The sequence below is a fragment of the Medicago sativa genome, chromosome 3, assembly GCF_051527215.1.
Source record: "Medicago sativa cultivar Bolivia chromosome 3, Bolivia_mono, whole genome shotgun sequence".
NCBI classification, from domain to species: domain Eukaryota; kingdom Viridiplantae; phylum Streptophyta; class Magnoliopsida; order Fabales; family Fabaceae; genus Medicago; species Medicago sativa.
The window spans coordinates 102,511,055-102,536,023 of NC_140751.1; the positions used below are offsets into that span (position 1 = coordinate 102,511,055).

A 24,969-nucleotide genomic window follows, 5' to 3' on the forward strand; every position below is an offset into this window, starting at 1 on the left:
GTACAATTAGGTTACATATGAGCTCTATTTATAGAGAAATACAATGACTTGGTAGGCAAGCACGATATAGCCCAACAAACAAATAGTATGACCCAATAACCCAATTGCTATGTGGACATCCACTTATAATATTCATAACACTCCCCCTTGGATGTCCATCAAGGATATGTCTCATTAAAACCTTACTAGAGAAAAACCCAATGGGAAAAAAAATCTAGTGAAGGAAAAAGAGTACAACATCCTTTTGTGTCATAATCTGCCTCATTAAAAACCTTACCAGGAGAACCCAGTGGGATAAAACCATAGTTAAGGGAAAAAGAGTGCAGAACACATTTTTGTCTCCCCCTCATAAAAACAATTATATTTGAGACGGAGAAAGTCAAATAATCTTTTATGCTTGTTACTCAAAAGCTTTACTTGATGATGACTTTGTAGAAAGATCTGATTTATCTCCATATTCTTCTCTAAATTAGGAGCTCTTGAGATATTTTCATATGAATTTGTTGAAAGATCTTCCTTTAAAAATTAGAAAACCGCAAGTTTCTTGTATGTGTAAAATCATAATCCTTAATGAAGAGCATTCTCCACTTCCTTGATGTTGTTAACATTTTCAAATTATCGGATGATATTGTTGTTTCTCTAAGATACAAATTGTATGCTTGACTTTGCTGCAATATCTGTATTTACTAATATTGACAAAAATAAAATACCATGATATATATAATAAGCAAAATACATTAGTGTCCTCACCTGAGCAATTCAAATTGTTCATAATTTTTCTAATGACGTGATCTTTACTCATATCAAGTGAAATCACAATCATTCTATCACATAATCAACTAGATTTGTCCATGTCGACCATTATATAACAAATTTTAGAATCTCTTCAAGAGTTCTAATAATATTTATACCATAAAATCGATTATAACAAATTTATTTCAATATCCTTAAAATGGACAAATGATGTCACCTCATCAATAGTTTTGATTGTGTGTCTTAGGCAGATGAAATCCTTCAGGGAGTTTCATATAACCATCACTATTAACTGAGCCATACAAATATATTGTAGCACTTTTTTTTTTATATAATTTGAGCCTTTCATGTGCTACCGAACTTAATCAAGTATGAATTCACTTCAGGTGAATATGTCTTTTAAAATAAATGGTAGACATTTATCAATCCACTTCCAGGGAACATATCAAACTCTCTATATATGTATTTTACCATTCTAATTTCCTTTTCGCGCGAAAAATCATATATAGTCATTTAACTTCACACCTTCAAGTGTGCGGACTACAAGTCCAAACAAAGTCTGCTTCATGAAGCGAGTTTGATTTCAGTAGAATTGTCTCTTTTTCATTTGCAAATATTTTCATTATCAATAACTTTAATAGAATTTAACCCATGATCCTCATTATTACTCATCACATATAGCGCTTTATTATATCCAAAAACACGTCAACGTTGACTTCATTTCGGTTCCATCTCATTCCATTAAGATCTTTTATTCATGACATAATTTACCAATATTTTATAAGTTTCAGGTACCTGATTAGTTCTTCTGGAACTGAAAAATCAATTATGTCAGAAAAATCTTTGAGTTTCTATATCCTCGTTTGGGTTATCTTTCCTTTAAGCTCCTTTTCTTATTCAAGGCTTTTTATATTTGGAACCGATTGATCTATCATGCTTCAGGCACGACTGAGACTCATTTGCAATATTAGATTATCCGATATGGACATCTATTTCGTTTGGAGCATTAGCAGCTAGTATTATTTTTACCTTTGCAAATGAGTTATATCTTGAGGATCAAGAAGAGACAATAATATTTCCTTTTAAATAATTTATTTGAACTTCAGGTTCATAATTTTTAGCTGCTTATCATCTCCCCCTAATATTGGGAAAACCAATCCATCAATTGATAATCAGCCTACTGGACTGTATACAAGTTGGCTCAATACAATTAATGATAGATGGAGATTTATATCAAATATATTTTCCCAATATTCTTTCAAGATTTATCATAATGCATTATATTGGAGCAATTGTGACATACACAACACATCCAAAAATTCACTTAGATGAGAAATATCAGGTTGTTAACCTTAAACAAATGATAAATTAAGGGGAGAACTTACATATAGTAATGTGTTGGCTTGATGCATATCAATATCTCAATATACAAAATTATTGATTCCCAAAATTGAGTTTATAAGACATGATCTCATAACCAAAATAGAGTTTATAAGGTATGGTCTGATAAGTATCAATCATATAAGACATGATCTCATAACCAAAATAGAGTTTATAAGGTATGGTCTGATATGTATCAATCATACAATTAACTTTAGACGTCTAAAGAATAGATCTTCCTGTCCATTTTATTAGCATATGCTTGTTCGATATCAATTTCAATTGAAAAATGATACTTATCAAATGATTTCTGAAAAATTTTAAAAAATAAACTCTTAGTCAAATTTGTTGACATAATAATCTCATAAACTTCTGGTTGTGAATATCCATGTGATCATTTAGTTTATGCATCGATTCAAATCATATAATATCCAAGTGATTCACATGATTAATGTATTAGTTTAAATAACACTTTATATAAGTGAGACACTCATTCCTTTGAATTGTCAGCTTCCCTTAGGAACTAGCAACACAAAAATCACTAGATTGAAGAATCTTCTGGCTCTTCAATATATATCCATAATAATTTATTTATTTGTCAACTAGTTTATGCATCATAATAGATCCGGGATAACCCAACCGGTCTTGCCAACGATAAATTTAATATAATTTGTAAACTTCTGGTTTACGATATTATGTGTTTCCATTACACAAATAATATAATATGTAAACTTCAGGTTTACAATAATATGTGCTTTGATCGCACTAAGATAAGTGTAGTATAAATCAAAGATAATTTTTTTTTTCACTACACTTGTTTTCTCGAGAGTATATCTCGTAATATAGAGATATTTAACATTAAAATTTTATGAGAATGCAATCTCAATGTGTAACTTTGTTCCTCCATGTAACAATAAATTAGCTCTTTGGGAGCCTTCAATAATTTATTTATTTTGAAGTGGAATGCTAACATTGACTCCTTGCATCATAAATTATGAAATATAATTTTGGCTCCCCCAAATTGCATGATTGAAACCACATTATTGTAGAAAATTTAATAACAATAAAATTCAACTATCATAATCATGCTATAAATCAAATATTCAATTTCAAAAGAAATAAACTTGAATCTTATATATACGAGAGAAAAAATTATGTCAATATTGATTCACTACATATGTGAATATAAATATTTACCCATTTATTGTAGAATCAATATTTCTCAAAATTAAAGAATCAAACCTTTGTATAATATACTACCAAATTGAATCACAAAAGTTGAGATTCATTATTAAAATACAACAAATCTTCCACAAATATATATCATAACCAAATATATATCATTTATTTATTTATTTATTTATTTATTTATTTTATAACTAAATACAAAGTTTATACACAAAAATTATGTGAATCAATTTTAATTTCAAACTAGAAATTAAAAGGTAGGATATAAAAGTTTTGCCAAATAAAAATATATTTTCACAACAAATCAATTCAATTAATCAAATTCAATTTGGATTTTTATTTGCTAACAACATATTTGCATTTGTTGTTACAATGATCAAATAATCATACTCAATATTCAAAACAAATATTTGTATACATGACATTTATGTGCATATCGATAATGGATTATAAATAAGTTTAAATCAAAATCACGCAAAAATTTCCCAAATTACATGAAAGTAAAACCATAAAAGGGTCATGTTAACTTGTGCCCTTAGGGCACATGTTAAGCAACCTAAATAGAGCAATTTTGCATTGGAAAACACAACTAAATAGAGCAATTTTGCATTGGAAAACACAATATAACAACTTTTAAGAAGTTGAATGCACGCCTTTTGATATGTGTATTTTTATAATGAGTATCTTAACATGTGCCTTGAGGGCACAAGTTAACATTAGCCTAAAATTAAAATACTTATTTGTCATCAAAAGAAAACACAAATATTGACCAGAACAAATTGATGTACATATCTCCTTATATGAAACTTCAGTTTTTTCAAAAGTATAGATAATTTTCTAGTCGAAAAAATTGATCGACTATAGTTTAGAAAAGAGTGTGCCAAAATTCAAGAAGTTAAAACAGAATAATTTAGGTGTCAAACATGATTTTAATGGTCGAGGAATTGAAATTTTCAAATATCATGGATCCAAATTTTCCACAATAAAATCAATTCACTTTTAAAAGAAATGACTTTAACCAACTATTCTTCACAACAACAAAATTTGTGACAATTTATTAAAATAAGATAAATGATTTTAATTAGAGTCTACCAATCGAATTGGCGTTGGATCCATAACAAACATGGACCGTAAAGTTAGAAAAAATTAAATTAGTTACATTATCTTTTTGAATTAGTTTCTTATTTTGGAAAAGTAAAAATACATAGAATTTAGAAAATAATTTTTTTTTTTTGGATCAAATCTCCAAATAAAAAATAATCGATATAATTTGAATCCTTAATTTTAGGAAGAAAAGTTGGATCTTTAATAATATATTTGAAACAAACTCAAACCTAAAGATATGTTTCAAATCAATTTTAATAATATTTTTTTTTAACTTAGTCGATCCAAATAGAAACAAGTTGGTTTATTTTAAACCCAACAAAACTGGTTTCAGCAAAAATTTTGGAAACAATCCACAATTAAAGGAAACAAACTCAATCAAATAGAGATTTGTTTTAAAATTAAACCAAAAAAAATAAAATAATAATTAAATCAAGGGATAATTTCAACTGAATCATAAATCAATAAAACATGGAAATTTGGTGAAAAAAATACACGCCAATTCACAAAAGAAATGAGTTTTTTATGTTCTTCAGGAACTATTCACAATCAAATCAATTATTTGTGCAATCCATGCATCACTATTGAATTCTTCAGGAATTCATGGAGAATAAAATTGGTTGATTTTTAAGTGTTTTTTTTAAGAACTATATAATAGATCCAATATGTTATTTGTACGATCCTTCATGGATGTATCACTACTAAATTCTTCAGGAATTCAGGTATAATAAATTAAAACAGGGTTGTTTAAGTTTTTCAGGAACTATACAACAAATTATTGATGAATTCTCTAAGCCATCCTCCAGGGATGCAACTGTTTTGATGAATTCTTCTAGAATTCACAAAAAAAATATTGAGTTCTTCAGGAACTACACTTTTGAATTCTTCAGGAATTCATGTAGAAGAATATTGAGTTCTTAAGGAACTACATAATAGATCTCTTTAATTTTATAATATGAGATCAATCCTTGTGCAATACTTCAGGAATGCATATGAAATAAATAAACACAACAATATAATACAATTCACATAATAATGGTTTAATGTATCTATAAGAAATTGATTCCAATTGATGAAATTGTAATAGTATAGTCTATAATCATCGATACAGAAATTAAAACTTATTTTCATATAAATAGAGTCTCGTGCTGATAACGTGCTATGAAACTAAAGAAATAGGAACAAGAATAAAGTAGAGAGAAGTAGAGAAGGAGAAAGAAAGTGAAGAGAAATGATTCTATTATTATCTTGTGGTGTACAATTGGGTTACATATGAGCTCTATTTATAGAGAAGTACAATGACTTGGTAAGCAAGCACGATATAGCCCAATAAACAAATAGTATGACCCAATAACCCAATTGCTATATGGACATCCACTTATAATATTCATAACAATAATTATAAATTTATAAGATTTTATAGTGTTGTTTTACTAAAAAAAAAAAGTTTAATTTTGAGATTGATGAAATTATATGCAAATGATGAAAAATAAAATAAAATAAAAAGGGCATATGGGTAATCCTACGGACGAGAAATCGAAGAAATGAAATGGATAGAATATATGGTAAAATAGTAGAGGTGTGAGGTCGTGTGTGTATTGCAATGACTTCTTCCCTTTACACTTGCAGTTCCAATTCGTTAACTTGGTTGTTACAGAAACGGAACGTTGATCATTACGGAGGTTTCAGCTTGAGACGACGGGCATTGACGGTGTTGGCACTTTCTCAATCGAGAAGGTCCACGGCGATTCTTATTTCATCCTTGCCTTTCACCTTCGTTTTCCTCTCTCCACCACCAGCGGAGGCCAGAGAAAGACGCAAGAAGAAGAACATTCCCATTGATGATTATGTCACTTCCCGTAATTCCTTCCTCACTCAACATTCCCATTTGCTGTTAAACTATGTTCAATATCAATTCTTCTGCTCTGTATAAACTAATTCAGAAACTTGACTTAGTTATTTTGTGATGTTTGATTCAGCTGATGGATTAAAATACTATGATTTTCTTGAGGGAAAAGGCCCAATAGCTGAAAAAGGATCAACTGTTCAGGTTTCTTAATGAAAAATGCTATTAAATTACTATGTAACTTTTCTTCTAGATTTGTTATTTACTCTTCATTTCACGTTCTTGCTGCTGACAGGTGCACTTTGATTGTTTATATCGCGGAATTACAGCTGTTTCAAGTCGAGAATCTAAACTCCTAGCTGGAAATCGTGTTATAGCCCAGGTTCCAATAATTTGCCTATTTAGTTTTTCCGTGTGTCAGTGTTTGTGTGTGTGTGTGAGGGAGATCAATGCTAGTTGTAACTATCGGCTAATAATGCGTCAAATAGTCTCATTTTGAGTTTCTTATATAGCAAAATGTTAGTATATTAGCTGTTGCATTAGATATTTCTCCTTCACAACTCTTAGCTCAAACCAGTTGAGCTACCCGACCCCAATATCATTTTGAGTTATGTCTCCAAAGTCCTATTTCTTATATACTTTAATGATCTCTTGTCTAGAAGAAAGCATATTGGTTGTTTTAAGCCTTACGTGACCGTGTTGAATGCTGATGAATGCCTGCTTTATACTCTTGAAAGCCATATGAATTCAAGGTGGGAGCTCCGCCCGGAAAGGAAAGGAAGCGTGAATTTGTCGACAACCCAAATGGTCTATTCTCAGCACAAGCAGCACCAAAACCTCCACAAGCCATGTACACAATAGTTGAAGGAATGCGAGTGGGTGGAAAGGTGATCGAAACACCCCTCTTGATTTTGTTCTAGTGCGTCATCTAATGTTTTTATTAGCTAAAAATGTATTTCATTTATTTTCTTATTATTTTTCTCTTAAATGATGGTTGCAGCGAACTGTGATTGTTCCTCCTGAAAAAGGGTATGGAAAAAAGGGAATGAATGAGATTCCGGTAAAGATCTGTTCTTGTCATCTCATGTCTTTCAACATAGATGCTAATTTAACTTCCTTAAATTCTGTTGTTCTTTGTTGATCCTGATGTCCCCATCTAGCAAATCTATTGAAACATACACTTAGGACAAGTGCCTTAGGCGTTGTCATGAAAGTTGTTTTGCCACTCTGTTATGCTCACCTCTACTATTTTAATTGTACATTTCACTTTTTACTCATTATTGATTAGATAAAAGTTATGGACAATAATATGTAGAAAAATATTGTTTTCTCTTCAACGAAAATGACAAACCTACAACATGCGCTTGTTGAACTTTGTTTATGTTGTTGCAGCCTGGAGCTACATTTGAACTAAATATTGAACTTCTGCAAGTGGCATCTACATGAAGAGTTGAGCTTGAGTTGATTCTTATGAAGAACTTGATAATTTAACTTCAGAGTTTGTACCCTATGAGGCTTGGGCTATGGCTATTCTTTTCCCATTGATGTTTTCCTCTTTTTGTAGTCTTTTGACTAGGGAGATTCCTTTTCCTTTCACAAAATGATTGTGCTGTTGTATATTATACATGTCTTCCTTCTTGTAACCAAAAAAACACTTATCTTCCTTCTCTCGTGGCTGCAATTTGATAGTGATCTCAATATATATGTACGTGGATCACTTTTTGTATATTATGGATTATAGAAACTTTAATTTTAACATTTTTATTGTATATACCTAGTGCCCCAAAATCTAATGCTTGAAAAGATCCTTTGCATTCACTATCTTGATGTGTAACTGGCTTCATCATGTTCCCAATGGAATGGAGAGATTATCCTATACGTTTGCCTCTTCATTGAATGAGATAGTCTCTTCTATAAGAGGCAAACATATAGGATAATCAGCATCTTATAGGTCTAGTTGAAGTTCATTCCACTGTATGTAGGCTTCATCTTATAGGGATTGTCAGCATAACCCTGCTTGGGTTGGATCCAAACAAATTCTTCTATTAATGTTTAGTGTCCGGCGTCATTGGTTAGGTCTAGTTGAAGTACTAGTTTTGTCTTTGAAAACAAGCTCACTTTCTTGCCAACACGGTGCATTAGCCGGGATCCGTTGACACTGTTGATTACGAAATTAATCAATTTAATCGTCAAATCATTTTTTTTTGTCAAGTAGTTTAGTAACATTTTTAAGGTGAATAAGTGGAGTGTCTGAAGTTCGAACCCCGCCTTACATATATTATAAATGTCTCTACCAATTGAGCTAAACTCACATGGACTCGAATCATGTTATATTATTTCGATAACAATGTATGCAAAGTGTCATATAACTTATTTTGATAAAAAAAAATGTTAGATATCTGCAATGATGATATGATATTGTCCCTCAACATAAAGCAAAGTGATAGACGATAGAGTATCCATATATCCAACCATTCTTGAATTGTTTGACATTATTAGATTTTATTTGCTGAATGAGAACCTTTTATATCAAAAGTTGTATTTTCTTTTTTTCCCATTAAAAAAGTTATGTAAAAATGTTATATCAAAATCCATATTTAAATCATCTCCTTCACTATTTTCTACATCTCTCCTAATTCTCTACCTCTCTTTTGATAATTTTATTATTTTTAATGAAGACGAAGAGAGTTAGAAAAAAGATATAGAGAAATAATGAAGATGTTTCAAATTCAAAGTCTAAATCTTTTTAGTAAAAGGGAAATTGATAAAAGAAGCTTGAAATTCTAAAAAAATTGGATACAAATTTTAAAAGACATGCCAATATTTCAAGGAAAAACTATTTAATTTTGTTTTCCAACAGAGTGTACTAATTAAAATTACAAAGAAAAGGTAAAAAGTTGAATTTTAATTATTAAAAAATGATAAAAAAAAAATTGAGGAGTAAAATGATAAATTTATTGAAAGGGTGCAAAATGGTAAATGAGCATGGTAACATTCGAACAAGAAACAAAGGAACAGTAGCAGTAACTAGAGTGCAAATCTGCTGCAATTACCGGGATCTCTGGTTCAGTGAGAGCGTTTTGGTTTGGTGTTGAGTGAATGAGTTGAAGCATCTTCATTTCATGATGACGATGATGAGGTTGAATCTGCTTCTTTCGTTTGTATTCACATTTACCATTCTATCCTCCCAGGTCCTCTCCGATCTCATCCTTACCAAAGTTGACCGTCGTGTAAGTCTTCATTTCATCTTTTAGGGTTTCGATCTCATTTCATTTTCTCCGATCTAAGATTTTTCAATTCTAATTAGTATTTATCGATGCTGGTGTATGTACTACAGTAGTATCCTTTTTCTGACCATTGTTTCCCTATTGTTTGCAGATTGATCTGTCATCACAAATTGTCCGCACCACTACCACTCTTAAGGTGCTCAAAGTTTCATTTAATATTGATTTTATTTTTATTTTTTTTGTGTGGGTGGGTGATTTGATGCTAATTGTCTCCAAAACTTTGTAATTTAACTTTACTTATGTCTCCTCCGTAAGCCTTTGTTCAAATGGCAATGCCCATATTGCTAGGCTGGACACATTCATCCGGGTTCAAACCTGGAACTTCACAGTTGTCTGTGAGTTTTAGGTGGTGTTTGCCATGTTGTTGTCTACAGAACTTTACTTATGTGTCTCATTTCTACCACATGATAAAATACAATGACAGGGTTAAGTAGTTGCGAACATAGGCTTAGAGGAAAATTACATCATGAACTTTAGTTTAAAAACTTGGCTGAATGATTTAATAATTTTCAATGCAAGTGTTTTCATACTTGTGCAAATGAGAGGTATTTTATATTTGAAAGTATAACTGTTTATGAAATCCACTTGCTAAATGTAATTGCTCTTCATGTGCCTTATCTTATTTCCTTTGATGCTGCGATTTACTTTTGTTTCATCTTATTATCTTCCTTGTGTCGCAGGTAGAGAATGCAGGATCTGATGTTGTTTCAGAAATCTTGTTGACCTTTCCTGATAACCATGTAAAGCACTTAGCATACATGTCAGCAACATTTAACGAAGGAAAGGGAAAGGCGAAATCATCTTCTGGTGTTGGTTTACCCTATGAAGTTGTCCGCCCTAAAGATATTCCCTCTTCCTTGGCAACTTATTCTGTAACTTTACCTAAAGGCCTTGGGAAGGGCGAAAGTTTGACGTTGGACATCTTGACAGTTTTTACCCATATATTGCAACCATTTCCAGAGAAAATTACGCAAGCTGACATTCAACTTCTGCTGTTTCAAGATAGTGCACAATATCTTTCTCCTTATCCCGTGAAGGTCCAATCGCTCAATGTTAAATTACCTGAGGCAAGAATAGAGTCCTACACAAAGCTGGAAAATACAAAACTTCAGGGATCTGAATTGAAATATGGTCCATATGAGAATCTTCCTCCATTCTCATACCTGCCAATTGTTATCCATTTTGAGAATAATCAGCCCTTCGCCGTTGCTAAAGAGTTGGTGAGGGAGATTGAGATATCCCATTGGGGCAATGTACAGATCACAGAGCATTATAATCTTGTTCATGGCGGTGCTCAGAGCAAAGGAGAATTTTCCAGGTTACCTTGTTTCTGTGATTCTGAATTATCTGTGATGTTAGCTTGACACGAAATATTAATTCATTTTCTGCTGCAGACTTGACTATCAGGCCAGGCCATATGTAAGAGGTGCATCTGCCTTTAGGCGTCTTACTGCCAAGCTGCCACCAAGAGCTCATTCTGTTTACTACAGGGATGAAATCGGCAATATTTCCACTTCTAGTTTGTGGGGTGACTCAAAAAAGGTGGACATTATCACATTTGATGAATGTATAATCTTAAATACTGTTGCTAGCATTTTTTAATGTAATGATTCTTTGAAAATTACAGACAGAACTTGAGATCGAACCTCGGTACCCACTTTTTGGTGGCTGGAAAACTGCTTTTACCATTGGATATGGGTTGCCACTTCAGGACTTCTTGTTTGGAGTCGATGGAAAGCGCTTCCTTAATATCTCTTTTGGTTCCCCCATTAATGATTTGGTGATTGACACTCTTGTTGTGAAGGTGAGTGAGATCATTTTATCTTGCCAACACATAATTTTACTTTCTTTTTTCTTTTCATTATTTTGTTGCAAACTTGGAATGCAATCTTTGGAGAATTTATCTATTTGAGTTATGAAACATCACATTTTACCTGTATATTTTTCAGAGGAACTAGAAGTATAGTACAGGAAAATGAATTTAGCTTTCTAAATATTAACTTTTCAGTTGTCAATGATTAAGTTTTTGCAGTTTTTCCTGCTTTTTGTCATTGGTTGTTGTCATTGTAGTATATTGTGTAGGTATGACTTACTAATACATCTGCCGGTGCTTGCAACTTTCAGGTTGTCTTGCCAGAGGGTTCAAAAGATATTTCACCATCTGTTCCATTTCCTGTGAAAGAAAGACATGAGGTATTGCTATTTTGATATCTTCTTCCAACCATAGATGATAGATATCTATGTCATTCCATTGTTTGGGTTTTATAGTCCATCCATATAATTGTTGCAGACAAAGTTTTCACACTTGGATATTGCTGGTAGACCTGTTGTCGTGCTAGAGAAGAACAACGCTGTGCCTGAGCATAATGAGCATTTTCAGGTATTACTGTTGCATCTTTTTTGGAGGCTAAAAGTTCTGAATTTGAACTAGCCAGCCACCAACAATATAAAATGAATTTTTATCTTAATATGATCCACAAACATCTTATTTTTAAGAATGATACTCCCTCCATCTCATATTAGGTGTCCCTTTTGAGTTTTACACGGGTATTAAGAAAATGATTAGTAGTGTTAATTTTGATGATAAAATGTGTTTCATTTACTAAAACACCCTTATTAATTATAGTTAGTGGAGTAGTTAGATGATTGAAATGCAATAAATAAGGGTATGTTAATGGAAAAGAATAATAAATGTTGTATTGGTATTGTAAAAGGGACAAGTAATTTGAGACAAATAAAAATAGTACAGACGACACCTATTTTTGAGACGGAGGGAGTGTTAGTGTCCTGAATTTGTAAGGAGGGAAATCTTATATCCTGAATTTCATGTACTGGTTTTATTATTGAATTGGGTACTGACTGCAGATATATTTTATTTGCAGTTTTCTTTTCTATTGGAAAAAACCTAAGTTTCATAATGAAAAGAGATAAAGCTTGAAAATAGTTTATAATGGCATCCCTCAACGCACTAGCTGGATTTGTAAGGATGGTGTAGGTCCAATGTAAAAAATCTAATCTGGTATCAATTATCAAAACCTGTCCATTCGAGTCACCCACCAAAAGGTCCATGCACCCAACCCAGTAGTACTAGCCTAGGCTTATTTTCAACTTTCAAGTACTGCATTGAGAAAGACCTACTAGTTGTGATCATGGTAGTCAAATTGGGATACGTATCGTGTATCGTAAGATACATGAACAAAAAAATATGACTTAAAATATCATATATAAACTACGAAATACTTCAAATATCATATATAAACTTCAAGATACTTCAAAACTCAAGTCATAAACAAAAGCAAATAACATAAAGCATCCTTAATTCAATCAAAATCAAACATATAGACTGTAGTAGAGTGTAGAGAAACAGATCGTGTATGTGTTGGAAGCCGTAAAGGAATAGAAGGTGAGTGGCTTTTGGGAATAGCTCCAAATTAACTGGTTGGTTACAAAACAAAACAGCTCCAAATTAAATGGTAGGTTACAAAACAAAACTATTGAATACAAAATGGTTCGCCTGCAATAGCTGATGGGTTACATAAACCTGACCCAAGAAAACCGTGGGTGTTTGGGGTTTTCTGGAGGGTCATGCAAAACCCGACCCGGTTCCAGGACTGTTCCATAAAAAATGGAAAATAATTTGAAATTTTTGCTGGTTCGCACATCCCGACCTGGTTTCTGCAACTGAAATTCAAATGTCACAGTATTGTAGGATACTAGATTTATTGGGATATGCATCGTGGGATAGGGGGGATACTAACTATACTGGGTGTGATACTGATGGGTGCATTGAGAAAACTCAAGCATGGTAGTCAAATCGGGATACATATCCTGTATCGTTCAACCACTTTTTTGAATCGTGTATCATAATATACATGAAGAGAAAAAAAATATGACTTAATGTATCATATATAAACTCCAAAATACTTCAAATATCATATATAAATTTCAAGATACTTTTTTTTTTTTTTGGTCAAGTAGCCTAGTGGCTAGAATTCACCTTATAAGGTGAATAAGTGGGGTGTCCGGGGTTCGAACCCCGGCCCCTGCATATAATAATGCAATGTCCCTGCCAACTGAGCTATGCTCACGAGGACAAATTTCAAGATACTTCAAAACTGAAGTTATAAACAAAAGTAAATAACATAAAGCATCCTTAATTCAATCAAAATCAAACATAACTCCAAATTCTAAGGGTTCTGCCCCATTAGTGAATGAGCAGAGAGAAACAGAGCATGGAGAAAGAGAGATAAAGAGCATATATATAGACCGTAGAGAGAAAAAGAGGAAGTGTGGGAAGTTGTAAAGTACAAGAACGTGTGCAGCTTTTGGGAATAGTTCCAATTTAATTGGAATGTTACAAAACAAAACCCTAGAACAGAAAGCGGTTGACCCTATAATATTTGACGGGTCACACAATCCCGGCCCGTTTCTAGTACCGACCCATGTAAAAAAAAGGGTTTTTTCTGCCGGACCGCGCAACCTGACCCAGTTTCTGCAAGTGAAACACGAACGTCACAGTATCGTAAGATACTAGATTGAATTGGGATACATGGGATACGCCTGCTATACATGGTCATTTGGGATACAGACCCTGATACGTATTTGCCCATGGCTGTTTTCATATCGTATCGGGATACGTATCGTGGGATACATGGGGTACTTACTACACTGAACTCAAGTACTACATTGAAAAGAGATAAGACCTGAAAATAGTTTATAAAGAGCATGCACCCCTCACCTTACACGTCGATTTTGTAAGGATGAGTAAGACCCGATATAAAATAACCTAATTGTTTGTACAAAAAAAAAAGCCTAATTGTTCACATTTTAAAAGCATATTTTTGTTTTTCCAACCCCATCAGCCCATCTAAGTATGAAGGTTAGATTTTGTTAGACACGACAACTAGAGGAAAGGGAAATTGTGATTTGATTACTTTTTGTACAGGGTGGTTTCTTTTTAACTTATGATATAGTATTTGACTTTAGTAGGTCTACTGATTACTCTTGCGCCTGTATTGCAGGTCTATTATAAGTTCAACCGTCTTTCTATGCTCAGGGAGCCGTTAATGTTGATTTCTGGCTTTTTCTTTCTATTTCTTGCCTCCATTGTCTACATGCATGCAGACTTATCGATCTCCAAGACTTCTGCATCTTATTTGGCAAAGATCCAATGGGAAGAGGTAATCAACTTGTGTCATTTACAAAATCTTTACTTGCAAATGATTATGGTACTAATACAGTACACTTTTGTTTCATCATTCAGGTTCAAGCAACTATTCATCAGGTCCATAGTATCATTAGTCGTTGCTTAACAACACACGACAAGCTAGAAGCATCGTTGCGTGATCTTTCTAGGACAGGTGATATTCAAGGGTGTAAAGCAACCAGAAAATCAGTTGATAGCTCGTTGAAAGAGCTCACAAAGGAGTTGAAATCACCTGTGACATTTTTGCAGTCTTCTCCACAAGCCGCTCAAATATTACCCAAGGTCATTTTGGAATGGCTTTAAAATAAATAAATCTAGAAATGCATTCTTCCACATAAAATTTCCCTCTTGATTTATAGTTCCATAATTATTTTATTTTTGTTTTTCAGGTGGAGGAAGTAATTGCTAAGGAGAGAGATTTGCAGGAGAAGCTTATGGCAAAACACACTACTGTTGTTGATTGTTATGAGAAGAAGTTAGGAGGAAGGGAAATTGAAAATCGGATTGCTTCACATCAGCAGAAAATTACATCTCTGAAACAAGAGATTTATGATCTTATGGACTTGATCGATGAGATATGATAGATGACTATGCTGCTTGATATGATAATGTGCTCCCATTTTGACCTTGTTTTACTTGATTTAGTTCAGAAATTTTTAGCGGTTAGATTGTTTCTAAGAGATTAGCGATACTTGTTTTGCGTGGGTGAGAATGATATTACTGTCTATCGTGCACTATGTTATGATAATTTGAGCATATATATACACTAGAATAAGGATTATAATTTTTTTTTGTCACTAGTTTTTTGTTACTGTGCTACTTTTCATCCCCTCATTTCTTAAAAACTTTGCTTGTTTCCAGAAACATACTTCTAGACAGTATAAGTTATTTAATAGTGTACTTTTGATCAACAAATTTTTAAATTTTTAAATTTTTTTAAAATGTGTATATTCCAACTCATTTTCAGGTAGGATTTTTCTTTGGCCTAACGATCCAATGACAAAGCAACTGAGTAACAAATCTACGGACAAAAACAGGCACCACTTGTGTTGGTTAATGTGAAGAGTTGTCACAAAGTCATCAGGACTTGGTGCAATCGGTTGCTAGCACCATTATTGGGGTGATTTCTGCCTGATCTGGAACTAAGCGACAATTTCCTTTGTCAATTAACAAAGCGGGATTCAAACACGTGCTAGAAACACTCTTCCTTTAGCACTCTTTTATTGAGTATAATCAATGGGTTCTACACTTTTGAAATAGGTTCTAAATAATATGCTGGAACATATAAGAATTTCGTCCAATAAAAGCGTGGTGTCAGAGAGAACGTTAAAAAGAGAGTGTTCATAATGCTGCTCTTGTAAAAATAATTTGATATATATAGTATAGCTATTTGAATATTCATCAATAGTAATACAAACACTATATTTTATTTTTGGACCGGATAATTATTTTTGTTGGTAACAAAAGGGAAGAAACATCGGATAATTTAAATATGATTTGAATTGCATAATTTAGTCATTTATAGGACATAATTTTTAAAAAATTATTTATTTATTGAATGGAGGTTATTTATCTATATTTAAATAGCTTGTTATTTGTTAATTTCAAGTGGCATAATAAAGTATGAAATGTATCAATCAAATGGTTTGACTCAAGTGATTTAAGAGTTTCAGATAAAGATGAGTTGTTTAAGAAATCTCGAACTTTATCCTGATTTGAACAATTGAACTAAAGTGTTGAAGAGAAAAAACAAGTATGTAATGTAAAAAATTGTGTACACAATTTGTGCAAATAGATAAATTCAATCTGATTTATTTTTAAAAGAAAAACAACAAAAAAACCTTTAATATTTTTTTTTTAGAAATGTGAGCATTTCTTCGATGTCAAAATAACAATAAAGCATATCAAAATTTTATAAAATAAAATAAAAAATAAAGCATATGAAATCTAGGCCATGATTATTGGGCTTATGAAATGGAGCTGCACTGGGCCCAAATTGAGTACTACTGTGACGTTCTTCCCCTAAGGGTTTTGTGTAATAAATAATAAATAATTAAAATTGGAGGAAAGATAATTGAGTGAGAATCACTTCTACTATTATCTTCTGGATAAAAAAATGGAGACATCTCTGCGATATGGAGGAGATTCCAAAGCCTTAAAAATTCATGCGAAGCAGAAAATTCGAATCGACACCAATACCTTCTTCCAGGTAATCACATTTTTCCAATCTTTTCTATGTATAATTCATTCAAGATACTGAACAAGTCGTGTTATCCCAACAAGGTTCGCGGAGAGCTTGACACGAAAAATGGACAACCTAATTCTTTGCGTGCCCTCGTTCGACATTTCTATCCAGATGTATGTATCTAGTAATAGTAATGTCTTCATTTTCATTTAATTTACAAAACTACTTACTTAATTGATTAATACTTGTTTGGGTTGGGACACTGTTGTTGTAGTTATCAGCCACGCTTGGTGTAGGAGTGCAATATGATAAACTTAACAATGTTGGAGAGAAGCGATATGCTAGAAATGACAAGTTACGTTATACTGTACTTGCCAAGAAAACTTTTCGTGTCACCGAAGATGGTCTTGTTAACTTCAAAATTAAGGGTGCCTGTGATGTTGACCAAGATTTTAAGGAGGTACTATACAATACAATCCAATCCACTCATTTTGTGAAATTTAATGTTGAAATTACTACAATGCTGAATTTTTTTTATTTTTTTTTTTGTAGAGGAAATCCAGAGGAGGAGCTGAGTTTTCATGGAACATATTCAATTTTCAGAAGGACCAAGATGTTAGACTCAGAATTGGCTATGAAGCTATTGAACAGGTTTGCATATGCCCCCATGAATGAATGCCCCAAAATTGAGAAACCTTTTTTTTTTTTTTTTTTTTTTTTTTTTTTTTCCACTTAAGCTACCTCTCGCTGTACAGCTTTAGTCAAAGATTATATCGGTGTTCAGAAATAGCGGTGCCACCATAGGGGGATTTGAACTAATTGCTATTATTCTGGGAATTCGATAGGCTATTTAGTACAAAGTTTTGTTAACTAGCGGGGCTATAGTGGCAGTATTTTCCGTGATTCACTACTATTGACAGGATTGGATTATATAGATATCAAGGGCATCTCCTATCCTACAATGCCATTGTATTTTTAAGAACTTAAGTCTTAAACAACTTTCACTCTAACACTACAAAACTTTAAGACCTTCAAATGGATCTGACAAGTTCTACATATTTATATTTCTGTAAAGTAGGTTCCACATGTTACCTAAGAATTGATTTTTAATGGTTAAGAATCGGTTCTTATACAAGAATGGTTCTTACACGAGGTACTTTCATTATCCTCTTGGTACTTGTAAGAACCAATTCTAAACTTTTAAAAACCGTCATTGGAGACGCGTCAGTTTGTTTTTCGCTCAAGCGGGTTCCTTGTGAAAATTTGATGGTGTCAGGACTCACAATAGCTTAGGTTATTAGCACCCGTCCTTGTTAATAGTACGCAGATAAATTGAAGGGATCAAATATATAGGAAAAGAAAACAACAACCAAGCCTTATCCTACTAAGTGGGGTCGGCTGCATGGATCAAATTATGTCAGTGTTCTATCATAAACCATATATAGGAAAAAAAACCACTGGAAAATGAGAATAATATTATCTTTTGACCTCTTGTTGTCCCACAAAGCCTGGCAGATTACTAAATGTTGCAAGGGTTACTGTGATGTTCTGTTGATGCTCATGGACGCATAAGTATTGTATTTAATGGAGGCAAGTATTTTGGGATTGAAAACTGGAAATTGTTCGTGGTGACTTAAGATTGAATTGTGATTTGTTTCAGATTCATCGGTGCAGTTAGGTAGAAAAATCAAATAATGCCAAGCCTTACATTTAACTGCTGTTAAAAAGAATTTGGTCTAAAAGTAGTTGTCGATTTTTCATTTGTTGGCAATATTTTGTAATTGAGAAGTTTGCAGAATCTGTGATGTTGCAGCCAATCATTTTATTGACTATTTTGATGACTTAGTTCAATGTTCTTTTCCCTAATTTTACCGAGTTATTCTTTTCATGGTGTATTTCCTTAGTAATGCATTTTATCTTTTGTTTAGACCAAGATTTCATTTTTTTATCTTTTGTTTAGACCAAGATTTCATTGTCTTAAAACTACTCTTGTTCCAGGTTCCTTATGTGCAGATTAGGGAGAATAATTGGACATTTAATGCAGACTACAAAGGTAGATGGAATGTGAGATATGACTTATGAGAATAGCAGAGCACTTTTTCTGTAGACATGTTCTGCTTGTCATTTTTTGGGTACATGTTATGTTTCTCACCCCCAACCCTAAGCCTCATCTAAGTAGAGGGACCATGAATACATTTTAAATTTGGTCATTAAATTGAAGTGCAATACGGTTGAAAATAAATTTGTATGATTTAATGTTTATTTATTAGAATTCTTAACCGCAAAATGGCCCGATAACAGATTAATTTGTGTACGAATTAAACTATGTAAACTAGATTTGATGCAGCAATTAAGACTTTTGTACGATATGACATTACATCCCCGGCGTAATTCAAGTGGTTGAGTTGAGACAGTGAAATGGCAATACGCAACTGTGTATTGTAGAGGTATTTGTGGGTGTCACAAGAGTCTCGTGTGTGCTTAAAATCAAATTCATGTATGCATCTTTAGCGTGAGTCCGCATTTAAAGAAATGAAAATGGGCAGACTATTGTTTATGTTTTATCTAGAGAATCTGTATATCTAATATTAGTTGTAACAAGAAATGTGAGTATGTATGATCTATAACAAAAATTAAAAGGCAATGATGCCCATGTTTTGAACTAGCTGTTATTATTATTATTGTTTGCTAATATATCTATTTTCTAATGAAGCATCGCATCAGTGAAAATTAAGCTAGTTTGTATGTAGTTGCGATGGTTAGCAGGTAGGTGAGTTAGTTATGAAAATGTGACAACGTTGGGGACAATGTATGAAAATACAAGTAAGTGTTAATTTGATTAAAAGATAGAGATAACACTATTAGTAAATTGACAACTTTAGAACTTTTAGTTGCGAAATAACTTTTCTCTAATAAAAAATTGGTTTTTTTTTTCCTCTTTTTCAAACTTTAGATTAAGTAAAATTATAAGTTTTGTCAAAAAAAAAAAAGTAAAATTATAAGTTCATGAGTTTTTATATAATTATATTTTTATCCAAAATATGTTCGTTCTTTATTTGACAAAAAACCTCATTTCATCTATCAGAAACAATATCCATCCCTATACAATTAAGATGGAAATTCTGCACTACAAATTTAAGAGTATTTTGCTGAGCATTTGTCTTGTTCAATCTGGCACTACATGTGAGAAATAAATTCTATGAAATGGAGGCTCAAGTTATGGCATTTGATCAGAAGAAATGCTCCTCCATTCCAGACCTCATGCCTAATTTCACACCCATTGCTTTCGCAAAACATACACGTGATTCATTCATGGTAATAATGCTGTACCCCGGTTGCTGCAGTCAGACCAAAGCCTTTTCCATCCTTATCTGAACAACAACACCAGAACCCCATACTCTATTATTACCACATCAAAAAGGAGTTGAGCCAAAGTGAGTTGAAAGAGATAAACACAAATATAAGATTGATGGAATCCATTTTTAAAAAGTATTGCTACTTATAACTAGTACTTTAACAACAATGTTCAAGGATTTTAAATAAATAGATCACTTAGACACACATTTGCTAAAAGTATAAGATATTTCAATTTTCAATGTATTGAATGATAATTTTTTAATTAGTCACAAGTACAAATATAGATCACTTAGACACACATAAAAGATATACATCATTTTATTATTTTAATAAAAAGAAAAATTGATTATTTTCTTTCTATCCTTTTGTATTTGTATTTGTATGTCTAAATAAATTAGATTTAAGTTTGTACCCACACAAGACTTGCTTGGTATTAAATGCACAATTAGAAAAACTTACTCCCTTTCGTCTCAATTATTATAAGAAAATAATCAATTTTAAATGTAAGAAAGTTACATCATTTTTGTAATTTTTGAGAGAATCTAAATTTAAATCCAAAATAAAACAGATCTTTTTATTGTACTTAAATTATCTCTCATCCAAATTTAGTTGTAGATTACCATATCCCTTTATAGATTACCAAAATATTGTAATAATTTAATTGAATGTGTGTAAAAAATTACTATATACACACATATACTCCTAATAAAGTTAGCTGCCGCCGTGAAGAGAGAAAAAAAGAAACAAGATTTGTATGAATGCAAAAAGCAAGATTTGTTTGAATTGAAAGATAACATTTGAAAAGTGAAGAGATTATAAAAGTAATTTTGAATCCAAATAAAGGAGGCAAGAAGTGTTTTTCATTCAAAAAATAAAAATAAAAATAAAATAGTAGTAAAATACACAGTGCAGAGTTGTGATTACTACTACTTATATAGTAGTGGTACTCCAACGCAAGCTAAAAACGTGAAGCACATCAAATAACAGGCTGTGGCTACGGTACGAGACCATTATAGGTCTCTCACCGTGCAAGACCTCTTAATTTTTTTTTTGTTTGTTTCAAATTGCTTAGGAGCCATTGGATTGACTTATTTTAAGTGAACGACAGGGATTAATTTAAAAGTTCTCATTGATAAACATTGTGGAATTTGTAGTTTCATTTGAAAAGGGTGATTTAGTCAATGAACCAAAAATACTGTTTAAAAACGTAGTGGAATTATGGCATTTGGATATTGTGGAAAATTGTCGAAACAGCCAGATTTAAACCATATTTACTGAAAAAATTACTAAGACTGGATTTTAAAAATGTTATTAATAACGTAGCCGGCCCTAATTTTTTAGTGAGAGAAACTCTGCCTTCTCTCTAAGTTTTCTTCCTCTTTCACACATCGAGGAGGGGTGATTTTAGGTCAATTTTTGACCTAGAATCACCCCTCTACATCTCTTTTCCCCTTTCTTTCAATCTAAATAAGTGATCTCCACATACATCAAGTTTTTCTTTTGTGTTTTTTCGTGATTTCGTCGTCTTAGTGCGACGTTGTGTTGTTCGTCGTCTTGTGCGACGTTGTTTGATTTCGCATCTTTTGTTGTGCGGTGTTCGTTTGCTTCGTATTGAAAGATCAGCTTCAGTCAATCACAAATTCAATCAATGATTTGGGCGTCAACGTTGCAGATCCAGAAGCATGGGTATTCTGGTGATTTAGATTTTATCATATTATTTGTAGGCATTTTGCCGTTGAATGCTATTAACTTGGGTGTTGTGAGTTTGTTCGCAGATTCACCCTTTACGTTTTTAGCGATATTGATCATGTTATTGGCTCTGATGTATTCTATCAATATGAATGAATGAATATCTTTTGTTTTTGTCAAAAAAAAAATGTTATTAATAATTGTCCTTATATTTACTAGCATATATTCGTCATTTGTCTTTCTGCTCTTTTTGTCGCGCTAACATTTGAAAATTATGGACGGTGTTTTTTGTGAAAATTTGATTTCGATTAAAAGTAAAAATATAAATGTTTTTTTGCTTTCAAATTATAACAAATCAAATTAACTTATCTATTTCAATGACACCAACATCATAACTAAAAAAATATAATCTAAATTCGTATTTTTTTAACGACACCTACAATCTTTATTATAGAAAAAATTGTTTATAGGTATGATTGAGATAATAAAAAAGTAAGTATATATATACTCAATTTCAATGACACCAACATTATAACTAAAAAATATAATCTAATTCCTATTTTTTTAGTGACACCAACAACAGTCTTTATTATAGAAAAAATTGTTTAAAACTACTTTCATTCTATGAGAATCTTTCAAAGACTAACTTCCGTTCTTCGAGATTCTTCCAAAGACTTACATTTTATGAGAATCTTCCAAATACTTGCTTTCATAATCTTCCAAATATTAACTTTCGTTATGCAAGAGTCTTCCAAAGACCTGCCTTCTTTCTATGAGAATATTTGAAATACTAACTTTCGTTCTTCGAGAATCATCCAAAGACTTACTTTCATTCTATGAGAATCTTCCAAAGACTAGCTTGCGTTCTATGATAATCCTATAAAGACCGAGTTACGTTATATGAGAGTCTTCCTAAGAATTAAGATTATGTTATACGAGAATCTTCCAAATACTAATTATCGTTCTATGATAATTTTCATAAGATTAACCTTCGTTCTTTGAGAATCGTCCTAATAATGGCTTCTGCTCTATGAAAATCTTCTAAATAATAACTATATTTTTATGAGAATCTTTCAAGAAGGTATAATAGAAAAAAAATTGCAAACATTCATTTCCTTAATTTGGTGTTAGTATTCCAAAACAACACTTAAAAAAAGAACGAATGGAGTAATATGTATTAAACTAAAAATTAATTTATTTTTATTCAAATATAGTTAATATATTAATATAAATAGTTGGAAATAATTAACATCTTCAACAAGCCAAGAAAAAGAGGATAGGTGCAAAATATGAACTACCTAAATTGACCTTTACTTGAATACGTGAATATAATTGTTATAGTAAATTAACCTACAGTTTCAATTTAAAAACAGCAACGCCAAAAAAAAAAAAAAGGGTTATAATACATCATGTACCGTAGGAGACCCATGTTGCTCGCGTACGGGAAACGGAGCCCAAATAACAATACACTTAACTTTTCATCTTTTCTTTTCATTTCATTCACTTCACATGACTCGTCCCTTCAGATTTCTCGGCGAGCTCAACTCGTCTTCCTCCGATTCACCTGACTCCTCCACCGTCGTTGATTCCGATTTCGTCGTCATCCTCGCTGCTCTTCTCTGTGCTCTCATCTGTGTTCTAGGTCTTGTTGCCGTCACCCGTTGCGGTTGTCTCCGCCGCCTACGTCTCTCCTCAACCACAAACGCTTCTCCAGCTGAACCTCCCGCCGCTGCCAACAAAGGCGTCAAGAAGAAGGTTCTCCGTTCTCTTCCAAAGCTCACAGCAACAGAAGAATCCGCGGTGAAATTCTCCGATTGCGCTATCTGTTTAAGCGAATTCACCGCCGGAGATGAAATCCGAGTGTTGCCTCAGTGCGGCCATGGCTTCCACGTGTCTTGTATTGATTTATGGCTCAGATCTCATTCATCATGTCCTTCCTGCCGTCAGATTCTGGTAGTTTCTAGATGCGATAAGTGCGGCGGGATTCCTCCTCCCACCACAACTACAACGGCCGGCTCCAGCTCTACGCCGGCACCGGCGCCGGAGTGTGAAGGTAGATTAAAGGTAAGGGAGGATGATGAAAACAGATTCTTGCCATAGATTTCGTATTCTCTATATAAATTAAATAGTTCAAAATTAGAAACTCCTTTTCATTTCTTTGTATGGTTCAAATCTGTATATATTAATTACAATTAATTAATGTATGAATGTTCCAAAAGGATTATCAATTTATCTTCAGATTGTGTGTAATAATTTGAACATAAATTATTTAATGCGTAGGGTTAGGGTTGTAATTAGAAGCTAGCTAGTAGTATATTATTGCATTCTTCTAACTCAAGCTCAAGTGAAGCGGTTTGAATTCGGTTGTTAAATTCATAATATGATAGGATCAATATTACAGCTTTCTTTCTTTCTTTCTTTTATGATTGAATTTTGGTCTGTCTTCATCGAATGTGACTGAACTGAACTGAGTAATGCCGTTGTATGTTTTCAGCAAGCACTGCAGCAGGGTCGTTGTTGAGAAAAGGGAATTTTAATTATAGTGCTTGTTATTCTAAAGTTTGTAACTGTATTGAAAATAAAAATAAAAAAAGAGGGAATAAGATTAGTGGATCGGTATAACATGAATGAATATTTAATTGGTGTACAGTGTAAAAAGGTTATACTATAAATAAAATATGGGAATTGGATTCGCAGCCATCGGGGATATCCACCACCACCACCACCACCACAGTCAAGCTAGCAAGCTATTTGAACTTCTAAATAGATTCGATTCTCCGACGAAAAAATTTAGCTCCCCTTGAATAAATCACAAATTATGAATTGCTCGCATATTGCAGTCATCCTATTACGGCGTTGTAGATTTCACCAATTTGATTTTGGTCAAGATGTTTTTGGTCTATTTGATTTCTAAAATCAAAATACATACAGACCATTTAAAGGGTATCAAAATAAGATGATCAAGATCTTTTGA

At 32.6% G+C, this 24,969-nt stretch overlaps 4 protein-coding genes across 4 annotated transcripts; all 4 read left to right on the top strand.

Annotated features, from left to right (window-relative positions):
* The first annotated feature begins 6,014 nt into the window (after positions 1–6,014).
* LOC146943118 (FKBP-like peptidyl-prolyl cis-trans isomerase family protein) lies at positions 6,015–8,042 on the top strand. Its single transcript, XM_085757237.1, has 6 exons — positions 6,015–6,284; positions 6,405–6,475; positions 6,567–6,653; positions 7,009–7,158; positions 7,272–7,331; positions 7,664–8,042. The coding sequence occupies exons 1-6, from the start codon at positions 6,029–6,031 to the stop codon at positions 7,715–7,717; spliced, it is 678 nt and encodes a 225-aa protein (XP_085613363.1). The 5' UTR covers positions 6,015–6,028; the 3' UTR covers positions 7,718–8,042.
* A 1,219-nt stretch (positions 8,043–9,261) lies between these two features.
* LOC146943119 (Ribophorin I) lies at positions 9,262–15,561 on the top strand. The gene is made up of 10 exons (XM_085757236.1): positions 9,262–9,501; positions 9,650–9,694; positions 10,239–10,876; positions 10,953–11,100; positions 11,186–11,362; positions 11,683–11,751; positions 11,849–11,938; positions 14,580–14,738; positions 14,822–15,046; positions 15,154–15,561. Exons 1-10 carry the CDS (start codon positions 9,394–9,396, stop codon positions 15,343–15,345), a joined length of 1,851 nt encoding a protein of 616 aa, XP_085613362.1. The 5' UTR covers positions 9,262–9,393; the 3' UTR covers positions 15,346–15,561.
* Positions 15,562–16,836: 1,275 nt separating this feature from the next.
* On the top strand, positions 16,837–19,326 carry LOC146943120 (outer envelope pore-like protein). Its single transcript, XM_085757239.1, has 5 exons — positions 16,837–16,973; positions 17,048–17,122; positions 17,224–17,409; positions 17,502–17,600; positions 18,948–19,326. The coding sequence occupies exons 1-5, from the start codon at positions 16,881–16,883 to the stop codon at positions 19,029–19,031; spliced, it is 537 nt and encodes a 178-aa protein (XP_085613365.1). The 5' UTR covers positions 16,837–16,880; the 3' UTR covers positions 19,032–19,326.
* A 4,102-nt stretch (positions 19,327–23,428) lies between these two features.
* LOC146943121 (RING/U-box superfamily protein) lies at positions 23,429–24,691 on the top strand. Its single transcript, XM_085757240.1, has 2 exons — positions 23,429–24,059; positions 24,490–24,691. The coding sequence occupies exons 1-2, from the start codon at positions 23,505–23,507 to the stop codon at positions 24,514–24,516; spliced, it is 582 nt and encodes a 193-aa protein (XP_085613366.1). The 5' UTR covers positions 23,429–23,504; the 3' UTR covers positions 24,517–24,691.
* Positions 24,692–24,969: the final 278 nt, after the last annotated feature.

Excerpts from the sequence above, each read along its gene's own strand:
- LOC146943118 (XM_085757237.1), top strand. The coding sequence starts at position 6,029 with ATGACTTCTTCCCTTTACACTTGCAGTTCCAATTCGTTAACTTGGTTG. Across the intron at positions 7,159-7,271 it reads GAATGCGAGTGGGTGGAAAG|CGAACTGTGATTGTTCCTCC; the intron begins GTGATCGAAACA and ends TGATGGTTGCAG. Across the intron at positions 7,332-7,663 it reads AGGGAATGAATGAGATTCCG|CCTGGAGCTACATTTGAACT; the intron begins GTAAAGATCTGT and ends ATGTTGTTGCAG.
- LOC146943119 (XM_085757236.1), top strand. The coding sequence starts at position 9,394 with ATGATGACGATGATGAGGTTGAATCTGCTTCTTTCGTTTGTATTCACA. Across the intron at positions 11,101-11,185 it reads TGTGGGGTGACTCAAAAAAG|ACAGAACTTGAGATCGAACC; the intron begins GTGGACATTATC and ends TGAAAATTACAG. Across the intron at positions 11,363-11,682 it reads TTGACACTCTTGTTGTGAAG|GTTGTCTTGCCAGAGGGTTC; the intron begins GTGAGTGAGATC and ends TGCAACTTTCAG.
- LOC146943120 (XM_085757239.1), top strand. The coding sequence starts at position 16,881 with ATGGAGACATCTCTGCGATATGGAGGAGATTCCAAAGCCTTAAAAATT. Across the intron at positions 17,123-17,223 it reads TTCGACATTTCTATCCAGAT|TTATCAGCCACGCTTGGTGT; the intron begins GTATGTATCTAG and ends CTGTTGTTGTAG. Across the intron at positions 17,410-17,501 it reads TTGACCAAGATTTTAAGGAG|AGGAAATCCAGAGGAGGAGC; the intron begins GTACTATACAAT and ends TTTTTTTTGTAG.
- LOC146943121 (XM_085757240.1), top strand. The coding sequence starts at position 23,505 with ATGACTCGTCCCTTCAGATTTCTCGGCGAGCTCAACTCGTCTTCCTCC. Across the intron at positions 24,060-24,489 it reads AGTGTGAAGGTAGATTAAAG|CAAGCACTGCAGCAGGGTCG; the intron begins GTAAGGGAGGAT and ends GTATGTTTTCAG.